General features: G+C 37.6%; 2 protein-coding genes across 2 annotated transcripts; both read right to left on the bottom strand.

Moving 5' to 3' along the window:
- Window positions 1–18: 18 nt before the first annotated feature.
- Window positions 19–3,080, bottom strand: LOC101311997 (carotenoid cleavage dioxygenase 7, chloroplastic-like). The gene is made up of 5 exons (XM_004306928.1): window positions 2,294–3,080; window positions 1,781–1,909; window positions 1,427–1,558; window positions 369–1,036; window positions 19–238 (listed from the first exon to the last, which is right to left on the bottom strand). The coding sequence occupies exons 1-5, from the start codon at window positions 3,072–3,074 to the stop codon at window positions 92–94; spliced, it is 1,857 nt and encodes a 618-aa protein (XP_004306976.1). The 5' UTR covers window positions 3,075–3,080; the 3' UTR covers window positions 19–91.
- Window positions 3,081–7,925: 4,845 nt separating this feature from the next.
- On the bottom strand, window positions 7,926–10,669 carry LOC101312284 (probable WRKY transcription factor 12-like). The gene is made up of 5 exons (XM_004306929.1): window positions 10,656–10,669; window positions 10,113–10,571; window positions 9,940–10,013; window positions 9,153–9,314; window positions 7,926–8,268 (listed from the first exon to the last, which is right to left on the bottom strand). Exons 2-5 carry the CDS (start codon window positions 10,476–10,478, stop codon window positions 8,106–8,108), a joined length of 765 nt encoding a protein of 254 aa, XP_004306977.1. The 5' UTR covers window positions 10,479–10,571; window positions 10,656–10,669; the 3' UTR covers window positions 7,926–8,105.
- Between the last annotated feature and the right edge of the window lie 8,225 nt (window positions 10,670–18,894).

Here is an 18,894-nt window from a genome sequence, read left to right on the forward strand (position 1 = left end):
TATACACTTGATTCGCACCAAGTCCTTTACACCGGTGTACATGCATCATTGGGTTGAGATTATGTACAGCCATGTCTTCAAAATTTACTCGTCAGTCGTCACTAGCCCAAAAACCATGAAAACCAAGAGGAAAGTTTAGGTGCTTAGGGACTTCAAGTCTTGCCACAAGCGCATCAGCTGCTCCAATTTTCTTCGAGTCCAAGATGACCAGATAGCATCTTTGAACTGCAACTGCATACTGCAATTGATACAAACACAGACAGCATAGGTATAAGTCGATTGATCTCTAATAATTTGAAGATGAATTTGGTGCTAGAAAATATATGAAATAATTGAGAGATTTTGAAAATTGCTACTTGAATCGTTACCTCGACTACAAGAATGTAACCATCATCTTCTTCAGAACCTTTGGAGATGAAAGTGGGTTCGCCGATAAATCTTCTACTACCAACAGACCATGTGTGCACAGATTTAGTCGAGGCATTGAGCTTCACCACCATATCGAATGGAAAGCTTGGCAATGCACTGCGAGAACCCGAAGAGGCTGCTGCATATATGTATTTGTTTTTGGTGCCTGAAAATGCTGGATTGATCACCGGAAAATCTGATGACTTGTTCCACTCGTTCAAAGGCTCCGCATCACATCTTTGACAGTTCCCATTGGCATCCAAGTTGATAGAAACCTTAACAAGGTGAGGCAATGACTTGCTTCCGGTTATGTTCATAACCGAAGGGTCTAGTTTACCACTTTGCCAATCATATCCAAATAACTTTTGGAAATTGAACCACTCGTAAGAGCAAGCAGAACCATGTATTTGGATCTCGGAGTTCCCATTCTCATCTAAATTCTCATAGGCATTGCATACATGTAGCAGCCAAAACTGTGAAGGAGCTTCAATAGGCACTCTCCAATCTCGATTATGATTCCCTTTATCGGGAAAGCGAGGAAGCAGGTATATGGGAGAAGTGTCCTTGCTAGGGTTTACTGATAATGCTGTTATCATCGGAGTAGTCCCACAAACTGCAGTCATTGCACCTATAAACATGCATAAAATGTGTTAAAAACTAAACCAGAGTAGTATTATCAACTTTCATAAAATGTGAATGAAGATTCAAAACACCGAAATATACTTAAATCTTGATCGGACATAAAAGATCTAGAACTATTAACACTTCAATAAGAAAGTATGTCGACCTTATCACATTTCTTTGACAACATCGTAACCCTACAATCTTTAAGAAAATAGTCGTACCTTATCTAGGCACTAGTGCCAGTTCATTATTAGATATTTAGATTACAAATCACGTCAAATAGGACTAACCCATGTTTAACTTACTTACGTGATCAATCATTATCATATAGATGCATAAGTCCGAGTTCTACCAAAGTATAAAAGATCAGTGTTTGTATTTTGAAGTATCTTACCGACAACATCAAGCTTGATGCGATTAGCAAATAAGATATAATGAGAGTCGGTGAAAGCCCAGTCATGGATCATCAAGTGATCTGGGATGGTAAACTCTTGCTTTGCCACCTCCTTAAAACTCGAGTCATATTCTGCAACCCAAAGAAAAAACAATGTCATCTCTCTTCTTCATTTTCAAATTCAGCAAGCCAGTTTATTTGAACAGACTCCTTGTTTCATTTTCCTTCTAGTGAAAATGCAGAATTTATCTTATTATTTTCCAACTTGGAACTATGTGATGAAGCAAAACTTTAACCATAGATTTAGTCCAAAGTATATCGTAGATTTGAAAAACATAGTAAAAATTCTCTTACCATAAAATATAAAATGACTGCGTGGTAGAAGCATGTCTTCTGCATTGCACGACACCATAAGAAGCCTATTTCTGCAACTGTCGAGCTTGTAATGAGATAATAGTCTCTTAGGCGGCATTTCAAACACTCCTGCATATAACAATTGAATCGAAGCAAATTCAATATGTGTCCCCAGATCTATTAAGCTATTATACAACAATCATATAACACACCATATTTGACTTGATTTACCATGAAATTCCTAGCACTCCATTTCTCAGTATATGACAACAAATATTCTTAGCTAAAACGTGGGTTTATCAATTATTAGTATATTATATACAACGTCCTCTAATACTCGATCTGCAGCATATATTTTTATTTCAATTACATATTCTGCAACATGTTACCCTTCCTAGTTCCTATGTTGTTTCATTATTTAATATAAATTTTATGTATATTTTTCACTTGGTTTTCTCCACCATTTGTCTTTGGATCGACCTGACGTTTATAACATTATGCAAAATTACGTACCGTACAAGATCGGCTTCAGCAACCTCGCAGCCACATCCCATACACCACCGCCACCGCCACCAGTCTCCACCGCCGGATCACAGCCCTCCATCAGCTTGACCTTCCCGACCGTATCCAAGGTCTCCGGTTCAATCTCATACGGGTCTCCACCTTCCCACAAACACAGCAACTTCCCACCCCAGCTCAACACACTAGTATTCGCCACGTTCTTCATCACCTTCGTGTTCCCAACTTTCTTTCCTCCCTTCAACACCGAGAACGGCCCCCTGTGCGTGAACCTCCACGTTCCGGTCACCGGATCGTGCTCTTCCACCTGCGCCTCCGTCTTCACGTACTTGGCCATGAACTCGACCTTGACCTCGTCCCCGTTAGTCTTACCGAAGCTAAAAGCCCTAAGGTAGCCATGACCGTCCAAAGGGTGCACTGTTGAGCCATGGTCGTCGCTGAAGATCCCCGGTCCCGTCAAGTAGTACGTTCCAGAAGGAAACTCCGGCGGGACAGCGCCTTCAACCACTCGGAGTGTCACTGGTTCAGTTGTTTCGGAGCGTTGCGAGACGAAGAGGAACTGGTAGTCCCAGAATGCGGTAACGGAGTCGTCGACCACGTCTAGGGGTGAAACGGTGGTGGTGGTAGTAGTACCTCCGTTGGGTGTGGAAATGGAGATGGCACGTGGTGGTTTAAGGAGCGGGGTCGACGAAGGAGGGCGGTGCACCGCAGGTGGATTTATCAGTGCGGGGATCATTGGTTTGGGAACTATGATTTGGAAGGCGTTGGTTTGCATTTTGGGAGATTTGGAAGAAGTTTTAGAAGGTGACAATGGTGCGAGGCTGATGGCATTATGCTTCAACATTATTTATCATATATATATAGAGGCTTGTTGGTCAGGAGGCCATTTGCCATTGGATATTTGGTTTATCACAGATTTGCCATCTTCTCCGCATGTTGCAATATGCAGCCATCGCTTGGAACTTCATGAGTCATGACAAGTGAATGTGCATGGTGGGTCATATACTCGTATATTTTGTGTTATGGACGACATGGGATGGGAATTTCTGGATAAAATGGCAGACATAATGCCCTTGGTTTACTCTTCTTTTTGTTATTTTAATCTTGTTATGGGGCTTTATGGCAATGTTGAAATATCAGTCGAGAGATTTTTACATTTCATGTAATTTGTTATTTTTTATATTTTTTTGATTTGAAATGAAGAGTTCAGAATCTTCAATTGTGACATGAGATGTCTCCTTATGATGTCGGACGAGAATGAACAAAATACCTTAGGTGATAGTTTTTGGCCTAAATTTGTTGGTGGTATTTTTTGGCCTAAATAGAATGCGGACCAATACCTACCATAAGTGATATTCTTCGGCCTAAATTTGTAGGTGATATTCTTCGGCCTAAATAGAATGGACCAATACCGTAAGTGATGTTTTCATCCTAAATTTGTAAGGACTCATGGAAATGGACATTTTAAAATCTCGTTTGTGTTGTGATGCGTCTCAAACATTCATTATGGTTAAAATTGCTCTAATTGAACTCACCATACATAATCTAACTCTTTACACAAGCAATCTAAAAAGTTCAAATGAGTATGAGATATTAACTACGGATCATCTAGTTCGTTTTTTTTTTAGACAAATCTAATTGGTTCTTAATACTATGCTATTTTTTGACATTTTGCTAAACCAGCCTTATTCTCGTTCTATATCATTTAATTTATCGTAAAACAAACATCATTCTAACAAGAAACTCTTAAAGAATACAAATTAAAGAGAAAGGTAAAATTCTAAATATAAGGAGAATGTAAATTGAAAAAAACATCAGAATTTTGAAGAGCAAATTAAACTAGCGAGAGAGATTATTTAGCGAGAGATTCATCTGTTGGAGTTAGAAAAGATTCTCGAGTCAGGTGTCCAACTTGACTCTAGCTAGCCACCAGCAATAATGTCACTACTCACTACTATGCTCTAGTGTGTACGTATTGACCGGCGGACTTTCGTACGTCGAGACAAGTAAGGGCTGCTGCACTCGGTGAACTTCTTTGCTTCTCTCGCTAGTACAACGTACATACTAGCTCTATAATATCCTAATTTCTCTTTGAGATAACGTGTTCGTCCCCATTTTCAGTTTTTATATTTTGTTAATTTGTATAAGCATTTCGCCGCCGTATAAACAATATATATCGTTGAGAGTCCGATACCGTTGTGACCAAAAATAACATCTTTGAGATCGAGTCTGATATTGTTGTTATATACGCATCACGAAATTCAATTATATACCAAACGATTTGTTTTCCTAGTTAGAAATACGTACCATAATCTAAATTATTGTTTTCCGAGTTAGAAATATGTCATTCACCCATCGTTTGTTCACAACCACAATCTAAACACATGTACCCACAAAAACGCGGGCACCCTCACTCAATCCAGGACGAACAAATGCGTATGCAGTCTCAAGATTGATGACACCCAGTACTTTGTGGATCCAAGCTACTCGTAACTAAGAAACCTAAAATTTGAGCACCAAATATTCGTTTCCAGTCTTTGTCTACTTGAGCTTTCAAGGACCAAAGATAAACTGTATGTTGCTGCATGGCAAACACAACAGGTGCTTCAAATTGGACATATATGGATGGATTGGCATAGTTACGAAGTGGAATAGAGGGTGGTAGTTTTGTGAATTGAAGGAGAACCTGGGGGAGTTTCAAGAGGTTAATTAATTCGGAAAATTATTGTTTAATTGATTAATTTAGGCTCTAATACGTAATGAGACAATGATCAGTGTTGGATACCGAAATTGAGTGTTGGAATGATACTGCCGGAAAAATGACAAGAATGGGAGGCAGAGATATTCCATCCTAGCTACTTGGTCCGTCTATAGAGGACTGATCTCATCCTCCCACTCATCTGAGTCCAACTTTAAATTAGATGCCTTTCCGATTAAAGTATTCACTAGCTAATTTGGCATGATTAAGTTTAAGAGCTCTAGCTAGCTTCTCTGAGTTCCATCCAACTACAAACGTTTTTTAATGGAGGCTTACGTCTATCAACCATATTGAACTCAATTGGGAGTGTCATCATGTCGATCAAGTTGTATTGTAATTTTGTCATTTGGAGACACATCATGGAAGAACTTCATGTCAACATTAACGAAAAGAAAAGAAAAGAAAAGTACTTTTCCGTCCACCAAAGAAAAAGAAATTAAGGGAAAGACAAGACGAGAATGAATGCGGTTGTTAAAGCTTGACATGAACAATAACTCAATAAGGAGTTGTGGCTCAAGAACTATAGTTTGATGGGTTTCTTGAGAATGATAGCGGCTGCACCCCATAGCTAGGTTTTCGAAACTGGGTTTTGGGGCATGTTAGGGTTTAGGTAGTCTCAGAGCATAGTAAATTAATTAAGTAAGCGTTTATATGGTGAGACTAGATGGATGAGCAATGTAATTGCGATCCAAAAACAATGTTTAACCCGACGAAGTCACTGTGCTGCTCTCCGACGAATCGTAACTGACATGCTATCTGGTTATTTCCCTTATTCGTATGCGTGACAAATGACAGTGATTAATGACGGTAACAGACGTTTGAGAGTGACCAAACAAAGCACTATATGCATGAATTAATCAAGCCACCCAATCAAGCAAATGTTCGTGGCAGAATCATTCACTCACTTTCGAATTCATAGCTATCGATCGATCAATTTGCATGCATTATAGACCTCAAAGTGTTGGCCTGGGAACATATGGCTCACACTCATCGACTACAAAATTAAGGTGCAGGTATGGAGGTCATCATAAATAAACATGCATATACCCAGAAAATTATGGATCTACTTTATAAATATGCATCCCGCCCAGTTGGATTCTTTTTCTTTTTGTTGATATATAGCCCTTGTTAATCCATAACCAAAAACACTTAGCCGCGCCGAGAATATAACATGATTACCCGGTCGTCAAAAGCCATTCCGGGCAAAGCACCATCGGCGGAACCTCTGCTAACATCTAAAGCATGAAGGTCCAATAACAATTCGCCTATTGGAACCACTCTACAACAACTAAATACCCCCAAAAGGGGAGACGCCGAATAGGACCACGGAAATTGTCCTATATCGAAAGTAAACGACACGACTCCCAATACTAGCCTATAAAACAGGCACAAACTCCCAAAAGAGGTAAGTTCATTATTCCTTCCTTACTCCCGTACTATACATGTAGTCTTCGTGTGCTAATTTAAGCATCGGAAAATCGAAGACTGGGCTACCCTAGTCTTAACTTCTGACACAGTGTTACTTGTGCAGCTACAGGAGCCATAACTCCCTTCCCGTAAACTCGAAAGGAGGCGGAAAGAGCCCTAATTTGAAGACAGCTAAAGAGAAAAATATTGTTTCTTTGTTTTATAAAAGGTGCCCTAGAAAACAGACATGGCTGGCTAGATAAGACTGTAATAAGAAGATCGATCGCGAGAAGCTGACCACTGCCGGCGCCATTTGGGTATGCATGCAAAGTCTACGTACAAAACCAGCAGGTGCTTCAAATGTATTTCCTCATACGACTCATATCAGAATAATCCATGAAGAAAAATTGCTTTGAACGTCTAATTGGCCAGTAAACAACTGATGATCAGTACCTAATGCTTAATCAAACGAGTGATGCTAGATTTACAAGCAAGACAAGACATTTCAGAGCAGTAAGTCAGTAACCCTTTCCGATGAATTCAAATGGCCACAAGCCCTACTGTTAATAGTTAATACAAAACACCTAGCTACTTTAGGGGAAGTAGTTCTGGTTCTGGAGGCCGGGAGAAAAATGCCATAATTGACCAACTCTCAGGTACTATTGCTTGCTGCAAAAGCACTGATGAACTAGAAATCAGAAGCCATGGCATCGCGCCTAATCAAATTATGCGTCACTGCTTGAGTGAGCATGCAGCACATTCGAATTGGGATCGGTTTACGAATCTCGCCCTATATTAATTTCATGAAGTACCATTTTCACGTCGTGGAGCAAGTCATGTGAGAGAAGGGTTTGTGATCCTTATCGATGATATATATTTCGTTCTGTTAGCCAAGTTCTCTTAACTATACAAGGTCGGTGATCATTTACAGTCCTCAAAAATTGATCTCTTAACTAAATCCTCAAATCCTACAAAAGGATCATAAATCTTATAATCACCAACTTAAATTAGAGAACATCTATATATGATGATTTAGTCACTATATGATCGATGAAGTTGCCACGCACCAATTTTAGTTTTTGTTTTGAAAAGCCAACAATAACTCATCATCTTAGCGATGATTGGAAGTAAGCTGAGTTGAAATCAACGTTAATTTATATTAAGTCTCTCTTGTTTTCTTTTATTTTCAGAATTTATGATATGCTAGATAGCATAAAAACTTATAGGATATTATGGGTGCAGTGTTTCTAAAATTGGGAGCTCCAATCCCGGCCATTAACGGCGAACGTCAAGACCTTAGGTTACCTAGCTTGATCATAACAAGGTAATTAAACTGGTCACAATTCTTCGTTTATAGAAAAGGGGTTTGGAACAATATATATAGTACGTAATAAAATGCTTTTGCAAAATGTGAATCTTTTCTTCTGCAGTGTCCATTTTTCATGCTATTAGGAAGGCCTTAAATCAAATGTCCGTGCTTGTACTTGATATAAATGATCAAATGTGACACAATTAGCACTATAGTATTGTATATATAAATAATTATGTATAGAACAAGCTAAGAAAAAATTATAATGAAACACATCATCTGCATGTAGCTATATAAATAACTAAAGATCAACAAAAACATATATAGAAGAGCTAGAAAGAGGTAAAGCATTCATGCTCAGATGAATTAGAGTCATCTGAAGGGATATGGTTGTGTCTACCTTCATAGGTTGTTATCACCATACGACAATCTTCAGACAGTCGTTCAACCCTCTTCTTCACCCGACAGTTACTGTGAGTGCACCGGTAGTAACTTCTGCATATATGCATATGCCATCCAGAAATTTCACAGCAAATTAAATCAACAACACTTGATTATAGTAGTCATAGTACTACAAAAAAAAAGTTTAATTATTTCATCGTCTAAGTGGTCTATTTGATTGCATCAGTTTAGCTTTCGAAGTTTTAATATGAGTTCATTCCAATGTGTATCAGATCAAACCAGGCTAGTTTTCCCCTAGTCTTGATGAGCTTACAGCTTAAGTCCTCAATCCTATGTTTCTTCAGATCGAGGGAGAAGAATGAGATTTCCAGTAGTGCTAGTATTATTTACATTTTAATCAATTCCTAATTTCCTATCATTTTCATTACAGCAATTTTAACTAATACCTTAGAAGTGTTTATTGGTGTTGTTCATACTTCTTACAAGATCGAGCAATTTCGTCCTCAAGTTAATTAATTAGTAAAATCATTGTACTTGAACAAGAAAAGCTAATTCATAGCGTTGGAAGATTTTCGATCATTTACTTACCATCGTTTTTGCAAAGATCTGTTTAAAAGCATTGAAATTGATTGATCCAATTCTTTTACTTCATGGTCATTCATTTTGCTAATTACTTTGATCTAGATGGAGGCCTGAATTGAATTTAGGTCTCATACGTCAACCATTATGGATAGAAATTTCATCAACTCTCGGTTATATACAATTAGCTAATTTTATTATCATATAGAAATTTCCTTAATGAGATTATCTAGTTTATTCACTTAGCATAAAATCAAGTTCAAATTGTTGGTTAAGATTAACTGCTACTATTTATAATTAATCTACTTCGGTAATCAATTTGATGTGTACCACCTACAAGTATATCATTAGGTCGACAAAGTATAGAAATAAATCAAGCAATACAACAACGTACGTACCTAGGATGAAGGCTGTTCTTGACAACTTTCTGGCCATATTTCCTCCACTTGTAACCATCATCAAGGACATCCACTTCACTTCTGGTTTGAAAACAGAACCTTGGCTCTCTGAGCTTTCTCCTTACCTTCATCTTGTTTTTCTCCGAGTTTGAGCTCCTCCACCTGCCAAATGAAATCAAGCCCTCTCAATTAATTGATGATCGGTTACGTCGATCTACTTCTCTTTAGGGTCCATTAATTAAGATTATTAGTGGCAGTTAGCTCTCTTTAATCACATATAAATTATATTTAGACAAATTAATATCTATCTATCTGCATGTTGTTTTAAAATGAGCTAGATAAAGCAAGATATAGTACTTGTCATTGTTGGATACTTGGATATGAATATCTTTGTGTATAGTACTTGATACTCTGCATATACTACAAGAAAGACAGGTGCACGCACACACACACCCGGGAGAGAGAAAGTGAGTTTGTACAGAGAGAATGAAACACTGTTTGGAAGCATAGCAGAAGCAATCTCTTGCTAAATCTTTCTAAAGATTCTGGTAGAAAGTAGAAACTATCAACTGAAAGAAGACAATACTCAGGTACTTGTGCTTGTGCATGCGCATATGTGTATACACACACACACAGTATACATTATATAGATATATGCATGTCTTTAGTATAGAGATCCATAGATCTGGAGAGACTGAAGACAGAATACACGACATATTGATCATAGTAAGATCGATCTTAATCAATTAAACAAGATGAAAGAGTGAAGATGGATATATATACAAACCATGAATTGCTGCAATCGCTACCATTACCGGTTCCGGTTTCATCACTGACACCCTTCGGATCTAGCGTTGCTGCCTAAATTTTTCCGTAAACAAGAAACGCACAGAGTAAGATGAAACGAATTAATAAGCAATAACAGTTCTTTTAGATGAAATCAACTACTAATTAGGCAACCTGGTCGTTGTTATTCCAAGAAGGTTTTGTAACAAGATCATGACTGTGACTGAACCCCGTGTTGGTGTTTGTGGCAGCGGTGGTGGTGACAGTGATGCCACAACTGTTCACTGCAGTTGTCTGATGATGATGAGAAGAAGAAGACTGCTGCTGCGGCGGCGGCGGTGGAGGTGGTGGATGTGACTGCTGTGCGGGAGAGGGTGCCAAGAAGCTCAAAACTTGATTATGATGATGATGATGATCTTCAAACTGCACAAACCCCATTTCGTGGTGGATCCCTTGATCTGCGGGAGAGATACTGCTGGAAAACGAAACCTGCTGATGAAGATCGTAACTCGAAACCCCTCTGAGATGAGCTCCTTCCATTAAGTAGTTAAATAAACTAGCTAGCTGTGTGCTCGATCTTGTTCTTAGTGGAGTAGTAGTGGGATGTATTGCACTAGTTTATCCGTACAATTCCTGTTGGGTATGGAATATTAGGGAAGGGGATGATTAATTGTTTAGGTGGTCAAGGGGAGTAAACGAAGAAGGGAAACGATTTACAGGAAAATACTGATCTCGTCGTCTTCTTCTGCTTCTTCTTCTTGTTCGTAATTATAAGGTTGTTTATGGGGTTGTAGAGATAGAAAAGACTACTTGCGGCGACAGTAGGTAGGCACTTCCCTCTGTCCTACGCGCACACACGAGTATGATTATATTCTCTGCATACAGTACGTACAAGAGGAAATTATTAAGGGAATAATCTGTGGTTGTGTGTTGTGTGTATCTATTTGTAGTTTCCCATACCTGCAAATTTAACAACAGAATGTCTGGAATTAAAAGATCATATATATATATATATATATATATATATATATATATATATATATATCTTAGGCTTAATACCGGAGAGTTGTGTTACAAAAGAAAATAGTGATTGGGATTATTCTTTTTAAAATTTTGAGACTCGTGAATGAACAATAGAGGGTCTTATTACCAGCTTTTTTGTTTTTCTTCCGGAGCAATAGATGTCGAAATGATATGACATGATCACTTATTACGTATCAACTTTTTCTAGCAAAAGTCTGATATATTGTTTTGGTTTAAGTTCAGGTTTAGCTATTGGATTACAAGTAAAATCTTAGATATAAGCGATAAATGGTAGCGAGATATGTGATAATTAACAATTCTTTTTGCAAGAAAAATTCTTAAGACAATTTAAAACATACACTAGATCTGGACTAGCTAGCTAGCTTGCTAAATCAAAGTTTGAGACGCACAATAGGTGCTTGTACGAGTTTGAGTAAGTTACGTACCGCAAACTCTTTTGAGTTTTGATCATCTTGTGTAGTCTTCAATTTCTTGTGATTAACTTTTGGGAGAGCACAAAGTGATAATTTGTTAAAAGCTGCATTTTCTCATGTATGTTGATGTTAAATCCAGAATTAACCCCATGCCAATTATTTACTGTTTTCTGATTTCCCAAGCAATTGTATAGTCCAACAAATTTGTGTTCCTTTTCACTCTTTGTTAAACTTACCCCAAAGGGTATGAATTTCATAGACGAACTTGACCTCTGTCAATCTTTTTCATCTTATTTAATTTAGAAATTTCTTTAATAATGTTGATCTTCTGTTGATCCCAAAATGCAATCCTAAGACAAATAATAAATTCAGATTTTTGTCTATTTCATGCGTCTTAAATTTAAGTATAAACCAAAATACATTTATCCAACAGCAAAACAACATCATCTTGTTGTCCTGAACACGTGCATTATCAAGAACTCCACAAAATTAAGGTGAATTGATCATACAAGTACCATGTAACATGCATGACAACGAGTATTTTCTATACATATTATCATTACTTTCAAGTTTCAACAGGCAATCGATGACATCGTACTGAACAGTAATAGTTATGGTAAATACACCATGTATAATAAGAGTCCTGAGACTCCTAATTAACGAAATGGCAATATCTTATATCCGAGTCCGAGATGATGGAAGAATCGTAGTTCAGAAAGAGATCTTTTCTCTTCTTCCAAGTTAATTCCTTGCGTGATACAGACGTACTTCAAGAAATTAAACGAGTTTTGTTACTATATATTGATTTGGCAGTAGTTTATATTCGAGATGGCGGAAATTGACTGCGCATATCAGAACCTAGCTAACAGAAAGGAACTAAGCCAGCTTTATAAAACCGGAGTTTTGCTTCAGGTTCAAATTCATTCATTCGATCGATCCCTTGAGAAGTGGATTCACTTTCCAGTTTCAACGAGATAGTTGGTGTCATTTTCTTTTACACGGCAATTACAACTTTTGTTTAGTACCACTTAGCATTAGTATGTGTTTATATATAAGCAACCATCATTACGTTAAAAGATATCTTAGGTTTCAAGATACATGTACACACAGTACGCGGTTCAATTTCTGCATTGATAGAGAAGAGATTTATGTGAAGTATCATATGATTGATCCGTCGTCAAAACAATTATCTTATGATTCGAAAAGTATCAGGAAGATGTATACAATTTTCCTCATATATGTCTTTAGGAGTACCATGCATGTCGACCCTCCATAACTTTAAGATTCTATGGATTTAACGAATGATATATGAATCAGTTGCAGGCCGCTTCCTAAAACAGCAGAGAAGAGGTAAACCCTAGAGACTTGGCTTTCCTAGTATAACAGATTTAATATTGTTTTATTTTTAACCAGCTAGCTAAGTAGAAACATATATTCTAAAAATTCAGCCAATATTTCCAGAAAAAATATATATCTTACCAGTTACCACTAAATGACTAATTTCAATGTTAAGTTGTTAACTAACATCAATAGCTAGCTTCCTCCCCTCTGAGAAAGTAATAATACAGTGAGAGGTTAGAGTCCATGGGCCAATGAGTACTGGGCGCACATCAAACTTACATCCACATCAACATGCCCATGGCAGTTGATAGAAGAAAGAAGGCTATAGGGAAAGGAATATATGATGCTGCCAAATCAAATTCCAATATAAATAAGCATAAAATTGTCCACTCAGACTACTCTTTCTTCCCCTGCCAAAGACTAGAGAGAATAACCATAATAATATTAACTCCGACATCGCATTTCTTGGCATCTGTCTCCCCCTTCCACTCATTTTCATCTGTTACTTCATTCTCAGTACACTTATATTCCATGAAAAGACCCTCCCAACTTCCCCCACGACACCACCACCACCAACAACAACAACAACAACTAGAACCCAGCCAACTAGTCACTCTCTCAGTCTCTCTTTCCCTCCCCCTCTAACTATTTCATGTTGCTGTAACCAGCCTCTTTTTTGAGTTTGAGTTTGACCTATTACTGGAGCTTGGACTTGCTCAATGTAGCTATAAGGGCTTAGTGGTAAAAAGTGTGATCCATGACCTTTAACTACGTACTGCGGAATTAGTGGTAAAAAGTAGCTGCAATGGTGGAAAATAATACTGAAGCTAAACCAGAGAAATTAAGCATATTAATATTATAATCTCTTCCTCTCGTCTTTTGCCCTAGAAGGCTAGAAAGTCAAGTTTTACGGATGGAATAGAATGTGAATATGTGGAATATGTTTGCAGTAACTATCATTAGCAGCCGAGTCAGATATATATATCAAGCTTGAGAGTTGAAAATGCTAGTGCTTGTAATTCTATTCATGCCCTAAATTGAAAGCGAATGAGGCGTAATTGAGAAATATTACAAATCAGTTACAAGGGCAATAACTGATAATTTCTAATCAGAACAAGCAATCGCTCCGTTTGAGTACTCTTTATTCTATAAATGCTCTCAATTGTGTTCAAGTCTATCCATATATTACTTTAAATATGCCAGACACTTCGAGAAAGAAAAAAACACAATGAAAGATAACTAGTTGATCAATATCGATATATGCAGTGAAAGTTCATAACTCTTGTCATTTTAATTAGCTCATTGCTGTGTATCAAAAAGATTAATTAACTAAATGATTGTATTCAGTATGTGAACCAAACATACCGGTGGTGGTGGTGAAAGGTCAAAGTATTGGTGTAATGGTTGTACTGCTGCATATGATAGTGGAATAGCTGGTGCTGCTTTTTTGGTGATGTTAATGTTGCATGTACAAGGAAACAAGAAAGAATCATGTAGCTTTTTTGCTTCTGCAAGCAACTATACCTCCTCATGTAATTTTCGATATGACACTTGCCAACAAGAATTCACCTATATTTAGCTACGTACTCGTTTAAACACACAAAAGAGAACACACTTAACTAGCTAGTTCAATGTGTTCATCTCTTCACCACTATTTGGGGTGGGTCATACAAAGCTACAACAAGCCCTAGGGTTGATATATAGCGCTCCATTCACTACGGAAATGCAGAAATAATGTAAATTTCTTTCTAGAAATGAGGCTTCTGGCTTCATATCCAGTTAACCACCTGGCCTATAGTTTCTTTTAATTAAACTCTCACCATAGACCTAAACTCTCAAAAACAAAAAATCTTTTATGTACCTTGAATTTTTGTTTAATATCATCTCCTGGAATTTTATGGAGCTAGCTAGCTAGTCTATATGGCCGATCTACATTTGCAAATCAGTTCTTGAACAAAGCTAGACCTTCATGATATATCTCGAATTCTCGATCATTTAGGCTATTGTAGAAACTCTTCATTTTATTTTTATAGCCATCGGTACTATTTATTTTCCTTTACACAAAAGGAGGGGCAGAATCGACAGTAGTACGTAAAGGTAGCTATATACAGATTTTCCTTCGCATCACTTCTCCCACAAAACAAGAAGTCCTCTAGTCCTGGAGGCAATGTTCGGGTGTGTGTGGACCAAATTTAGAATGGAATTTTCAGAAGCTTTTCAACATTACATTTCAGTGTTTTTAATCTTTAATTTTATGAATTATCATGATTCTAATTAATTAATAAGTTATTTAAATCAATGCTAATTGGTAATAAGAAAAGGGTGGTTGGTTCATAAACACAACCGTTTAGAGTGTGACTGGTGAGTGGTGACACAGTCTCCATTGGCGCCTCTGTTGTGTGAATCACTTGTTGTAAGAAAGAGGCTAGAGGGATCGGAGAGCAGGCACTGAATGGTTTTTGTTCGAGCTGTAAGAATCTGAAATGATTTACACAAACAGAAGCAATTTCAAATTACAATAATCAAAGACCACCATAGTTGCTCAACTAAGATAGTTTTTCCAACTGCAATCAGCACTAAGAAATGACAGTTAACCTAAGTAAGTTGATTGGGATCCGACATCTTCATGATTTCCAGATACAAATTTCAAAAGTGTAATTAGTAATCATCCCAAAAAGATTACAATTGAAAGCAATGACGGATAGACAGGGAAAGAAAGAGATAGGAGCTAGAATATTTTTTGCTGAATTCCATGCAGGAATGATGGCCCTTTCAATCAATTTCTAAAGCCTTCCAAAATCTCATGATGACAGAGTGAGAGCATCAAATATTTTGAAGACGGATTCTATTTTGTCCCTAGTCATCCTCGTTAAAGTATTAAAGCAGCGTGAGGATTATATTCAAAACTAATTAGTAACGGATAAAAAGGTTTAAATCCTTATAAATTCATAATTAAGGTCCCATATATTTCAGATGTGAGCTTGATATCTCAATACCCCGCACGTGTGGTGAATTTTCAAGCCATACACGTGGACAACTATTTGGATGACGTGGAGTCCGTGTGGCCATTATGCTTCACACGTGGACGTGGGTAACCCACTCTGATACCCACTACAAGAAATTACCTCTTAGTTGACGGAAAAAAAATATATCCATCGCCTAACATAGTCTTCGCCGACGAATATTGACTTAGGCGACGGAAGATTCTATCACCTAAGTAAAACACAACATTTATTCAACTTCTGCCCAGAAGAAAATAGAGATAATGAAATTTTTTCTCCCCCCCAAAAAAAATTCATCCAAATCGAGTTTTGAGAGTTTTTCTTCAAGAATTTGATCGATCTTCAAGAGCTGCTTCTCTCATAATTGGTATGTAACTTTAGTTTATCTACTCTTTTAATTTAGCCATATTTTCCGGTGAACTTTCTGGTGATTTTTCCAGTCCAATTTTGATGGAATATTTATTACTTGTGACGACAGTATTAATTAATTATGTGATGCATGATATATGTAGCTTTTGTGTGTATATATATGTTGAAATTTTATAAAAAATGATGAGTATATCTAGCTTTTGTGTGTATAATATGTGTATAATTAATTATGTGAATAATATGTTGAAATTTTCGTTTTTATGCAAATCATTTGTGTATTTTAATGATAATATTGCCCTTGTGAATTATGTAAGTAAGAATTATAATATTCTTATACATTCATCAATTGTTACCCTTAAAAATCTCGTTCGAGAACCATTCTGTTACGACTGTGTCTAACAAAATGATTTTCGAATTGTCCCATATTTGGACAGTTTGGGAGCACATGACATTAATTGAGATTCTGTTTGTTGTTTGTGCGTTTCGTTTTCAGTTGTGGGTATATATATTTTGACAAGTTCTTCTTTTATTGCTCCTCGAGTACATACTAGGTATAGATATTCGTGCACTTGGGGAACTGTAGGGAGATGCTGTTGAAATTTACTCACATGCGAATTCGAAACGCCCTAACAACAAACGAAATCACAATGTCATGTGCTTCCCAAACGAGATTTGGACTCTAACCGGAGACACAAGGTGAAGATTAAGCGATATGAACAATAATATATATATATATATATATTTATATTGTCACATCACAACCCAAACTAATAGCAAACAATACAAATTCGAATGGGTAAAGGACATGAAAGTACGAACTTCAGAGCCTCTTTACCTCGGCTTTCGTCGTTGATCGATCAAACAATAGCCACAACCCAGCTCGCACAGTCTAAGCTGTTCAATAGCCACCAATACGACGATCCGAGGTGACCGTCAAGGCTGTTCAAACAAAACGGAAGATCATGTCAAGCCGGTTCATCCGGGTTCTTTAATCGGGTCACAAGCCCTGATACTTTCATGATTCAGAAGGGAAGAACTTGCATCACATCTCGATTCAAATATCTGGGTTGATAATTCAGACTTGAAAGGAATCATAAAAGAAAGGGAGAGATCCACACACACACACATATATATATATATATATATATATATATATATACACACACGACGGAGCCGTTCCAAGGAGGACGTCCACACAGCCCTTAAAGTGCGGACATCTCTCCGTTTTCCACCGTACGGCTCCGATGAGGTGGCGCCTCCACCCTAGCGGCCTCCAGTAACGTCCCCGATCACTTTCCCTTTTCAGCGAGTCCGCCGAATTCCAATTTTCGGACGAGATACACCAAAAAACCTTCAAACAAAAATCGATCTCGCTGGAAAACTGGAATTCGGCAGACTCGCTGAGGAGGGAAAGTGATCGGGGACGCTGCTGGAAGCCGCTAGGGTGAAGGCGCCACGTCGTCGGAGCCGTACGGTGGAGAACGGAGGGGACGTTCGCACTTTTAAGGGCTTGCGGACGTCTGCCTCTGATCCCGACTATATATATAACTTTTCTCAGGTGCGGATTTTCATCCGTTCGCCACCGTACGGCGCCGACGAGAGTGCGCCTCCATCCCAACCGATTCCAGCAGCTTTCCCGACCACTTTCCATCCCCGGTGAGTCCGCCGAATTCCAGTTTTCCGGCCAGATTGACTTTGTTTGAAGTTTTGGGTGATTTAGCCGGAAAATTGGAATTCGGTGGACTCGCCGGGGATGGAAAGTGGTCGGGGAAGCTGCTGAAGTCCGCTGGGGTGGAGGCGCGCCCTCGCGCGGTGCCGTACGGTGGCGAACGGACGAAAATCAGCACCGTAAAACGGTGCGGACGTCCTCAGCAGAGACGGATTGTGTATATATATATATATATTTATATATATACACAGGGCCCTTCCAATAAAGGATCCCTATTTTTTGTTACTTATAGGGATATGCCCACACTATTAGATCTGTTTTTTAATGGGCTTGGATGGTTAAGATTAAAACAAAAAATTTAACACTTATTTTCAACCTACACCGTTCAAGATCATTAAAAATAAATCAAACATTTGGATGACTCAACGATCATCAAATTTTCTGAAAATTTGCAGAAGTGATCTACTCATATAAACCTATAAACTGAAAGGTGGAGATGTGATTTAATGATCCGGAAGTTTGTCAAATATCATATCCCTAGAAATGAGGAAAAAAAAGAGATCCCTCATTGGAAGGGCCATATATATATATATATATATATATATATATATATATATATACAGGCATTTTCAGATACAAACCTCCATATTTATTCAAAAGGTACGGATTTTCTTAATTGACATACTTTTCGATCATATTTTCTCATCTCAACCATTCATCTTTTAGGTATATATGAGTAGATCATCTCTACAAAATTTTAGCCAAATTGATAATCATTAAGGTATTCAAATTTGTGAATTACACGAACGGTTCCTGTTGAACAGATTTGGTTCGTTCATTGTAAACATATACTTTTGATACCTTAATGATTATCAATTTGGCTGAAAATTTGAAGAGATGATCTACTCATATATACCTACAATGTGAATGGTTAAGATGAGAAAATATGATCTAAAAGTGAGTCAATTAAGAAAATTCGTATCTTTTGAATAAATACGGATATTTGGACATGATAATATCTCTATATATATGGTTACGTTCCTATTTTTTTGATTATATTTTTTTGTTCCCCTATTATTATAGTGTACAACATGGACATGAGCTGGATGCAATTAGGG

Source organism: Fragaria vesca, linkage group LG7, assembly GCF_000184155.1.
Source record: "Fragaria vesca subsp. vesca linkage group LG7, FraVesHawaii_1.0, whole genome shotgun sequence".
Taxonomy (NCBI): domain Eukaryota; kingdom Viridiplantae; phylum Streptophyta; class Magnoliopsida; order Rosales; family Rosaceae; genus Fragaria; species Fragaria vesca.

Coding starts and splice junctions, on each gene's coding strand:
- LOC101311997 (XM_004306928.1), bottom strand. CDS start 3,074: ATGCAAACCAACGCCTTCCAAATCATAGTTCCCAAACCAATGATCCCC. Junction 1,910..2,293: donor GCTGAAGCCGATCTTGTACG/GTACGTAATTTT, acceptor TGTTATATGCAG/GAGTGTTTGAAATGCCGCCT. Junction 239..368: donor GTTACATTCTTGTAGTCGAG/GTAACGATTCAA, acceptor TATCAATTGCAG/TATGCAGTTGCAGTTCAAAG.
- LOC101312284 (XM_004306929.1), bottom strand. CDS start 10,478: ATGGAAGGAGCTCATCTCAGAGGGGTTTCGAGTTACGATCTTCATCAG. Junction 10,014..10,112: donor CTTGGAATAACAACGACCAG/GTTGCCTAATTA, acceptor GGAAAAATTTAG/GCAGCAACGCTAGATCCGAA. Junction 8,269..9,152: donor AAGAACAGCCTTCATCCTAG/GTACGTACGTTG, acceptor GCATATATGCAG/AAGTTACTACCGGTGCACTC.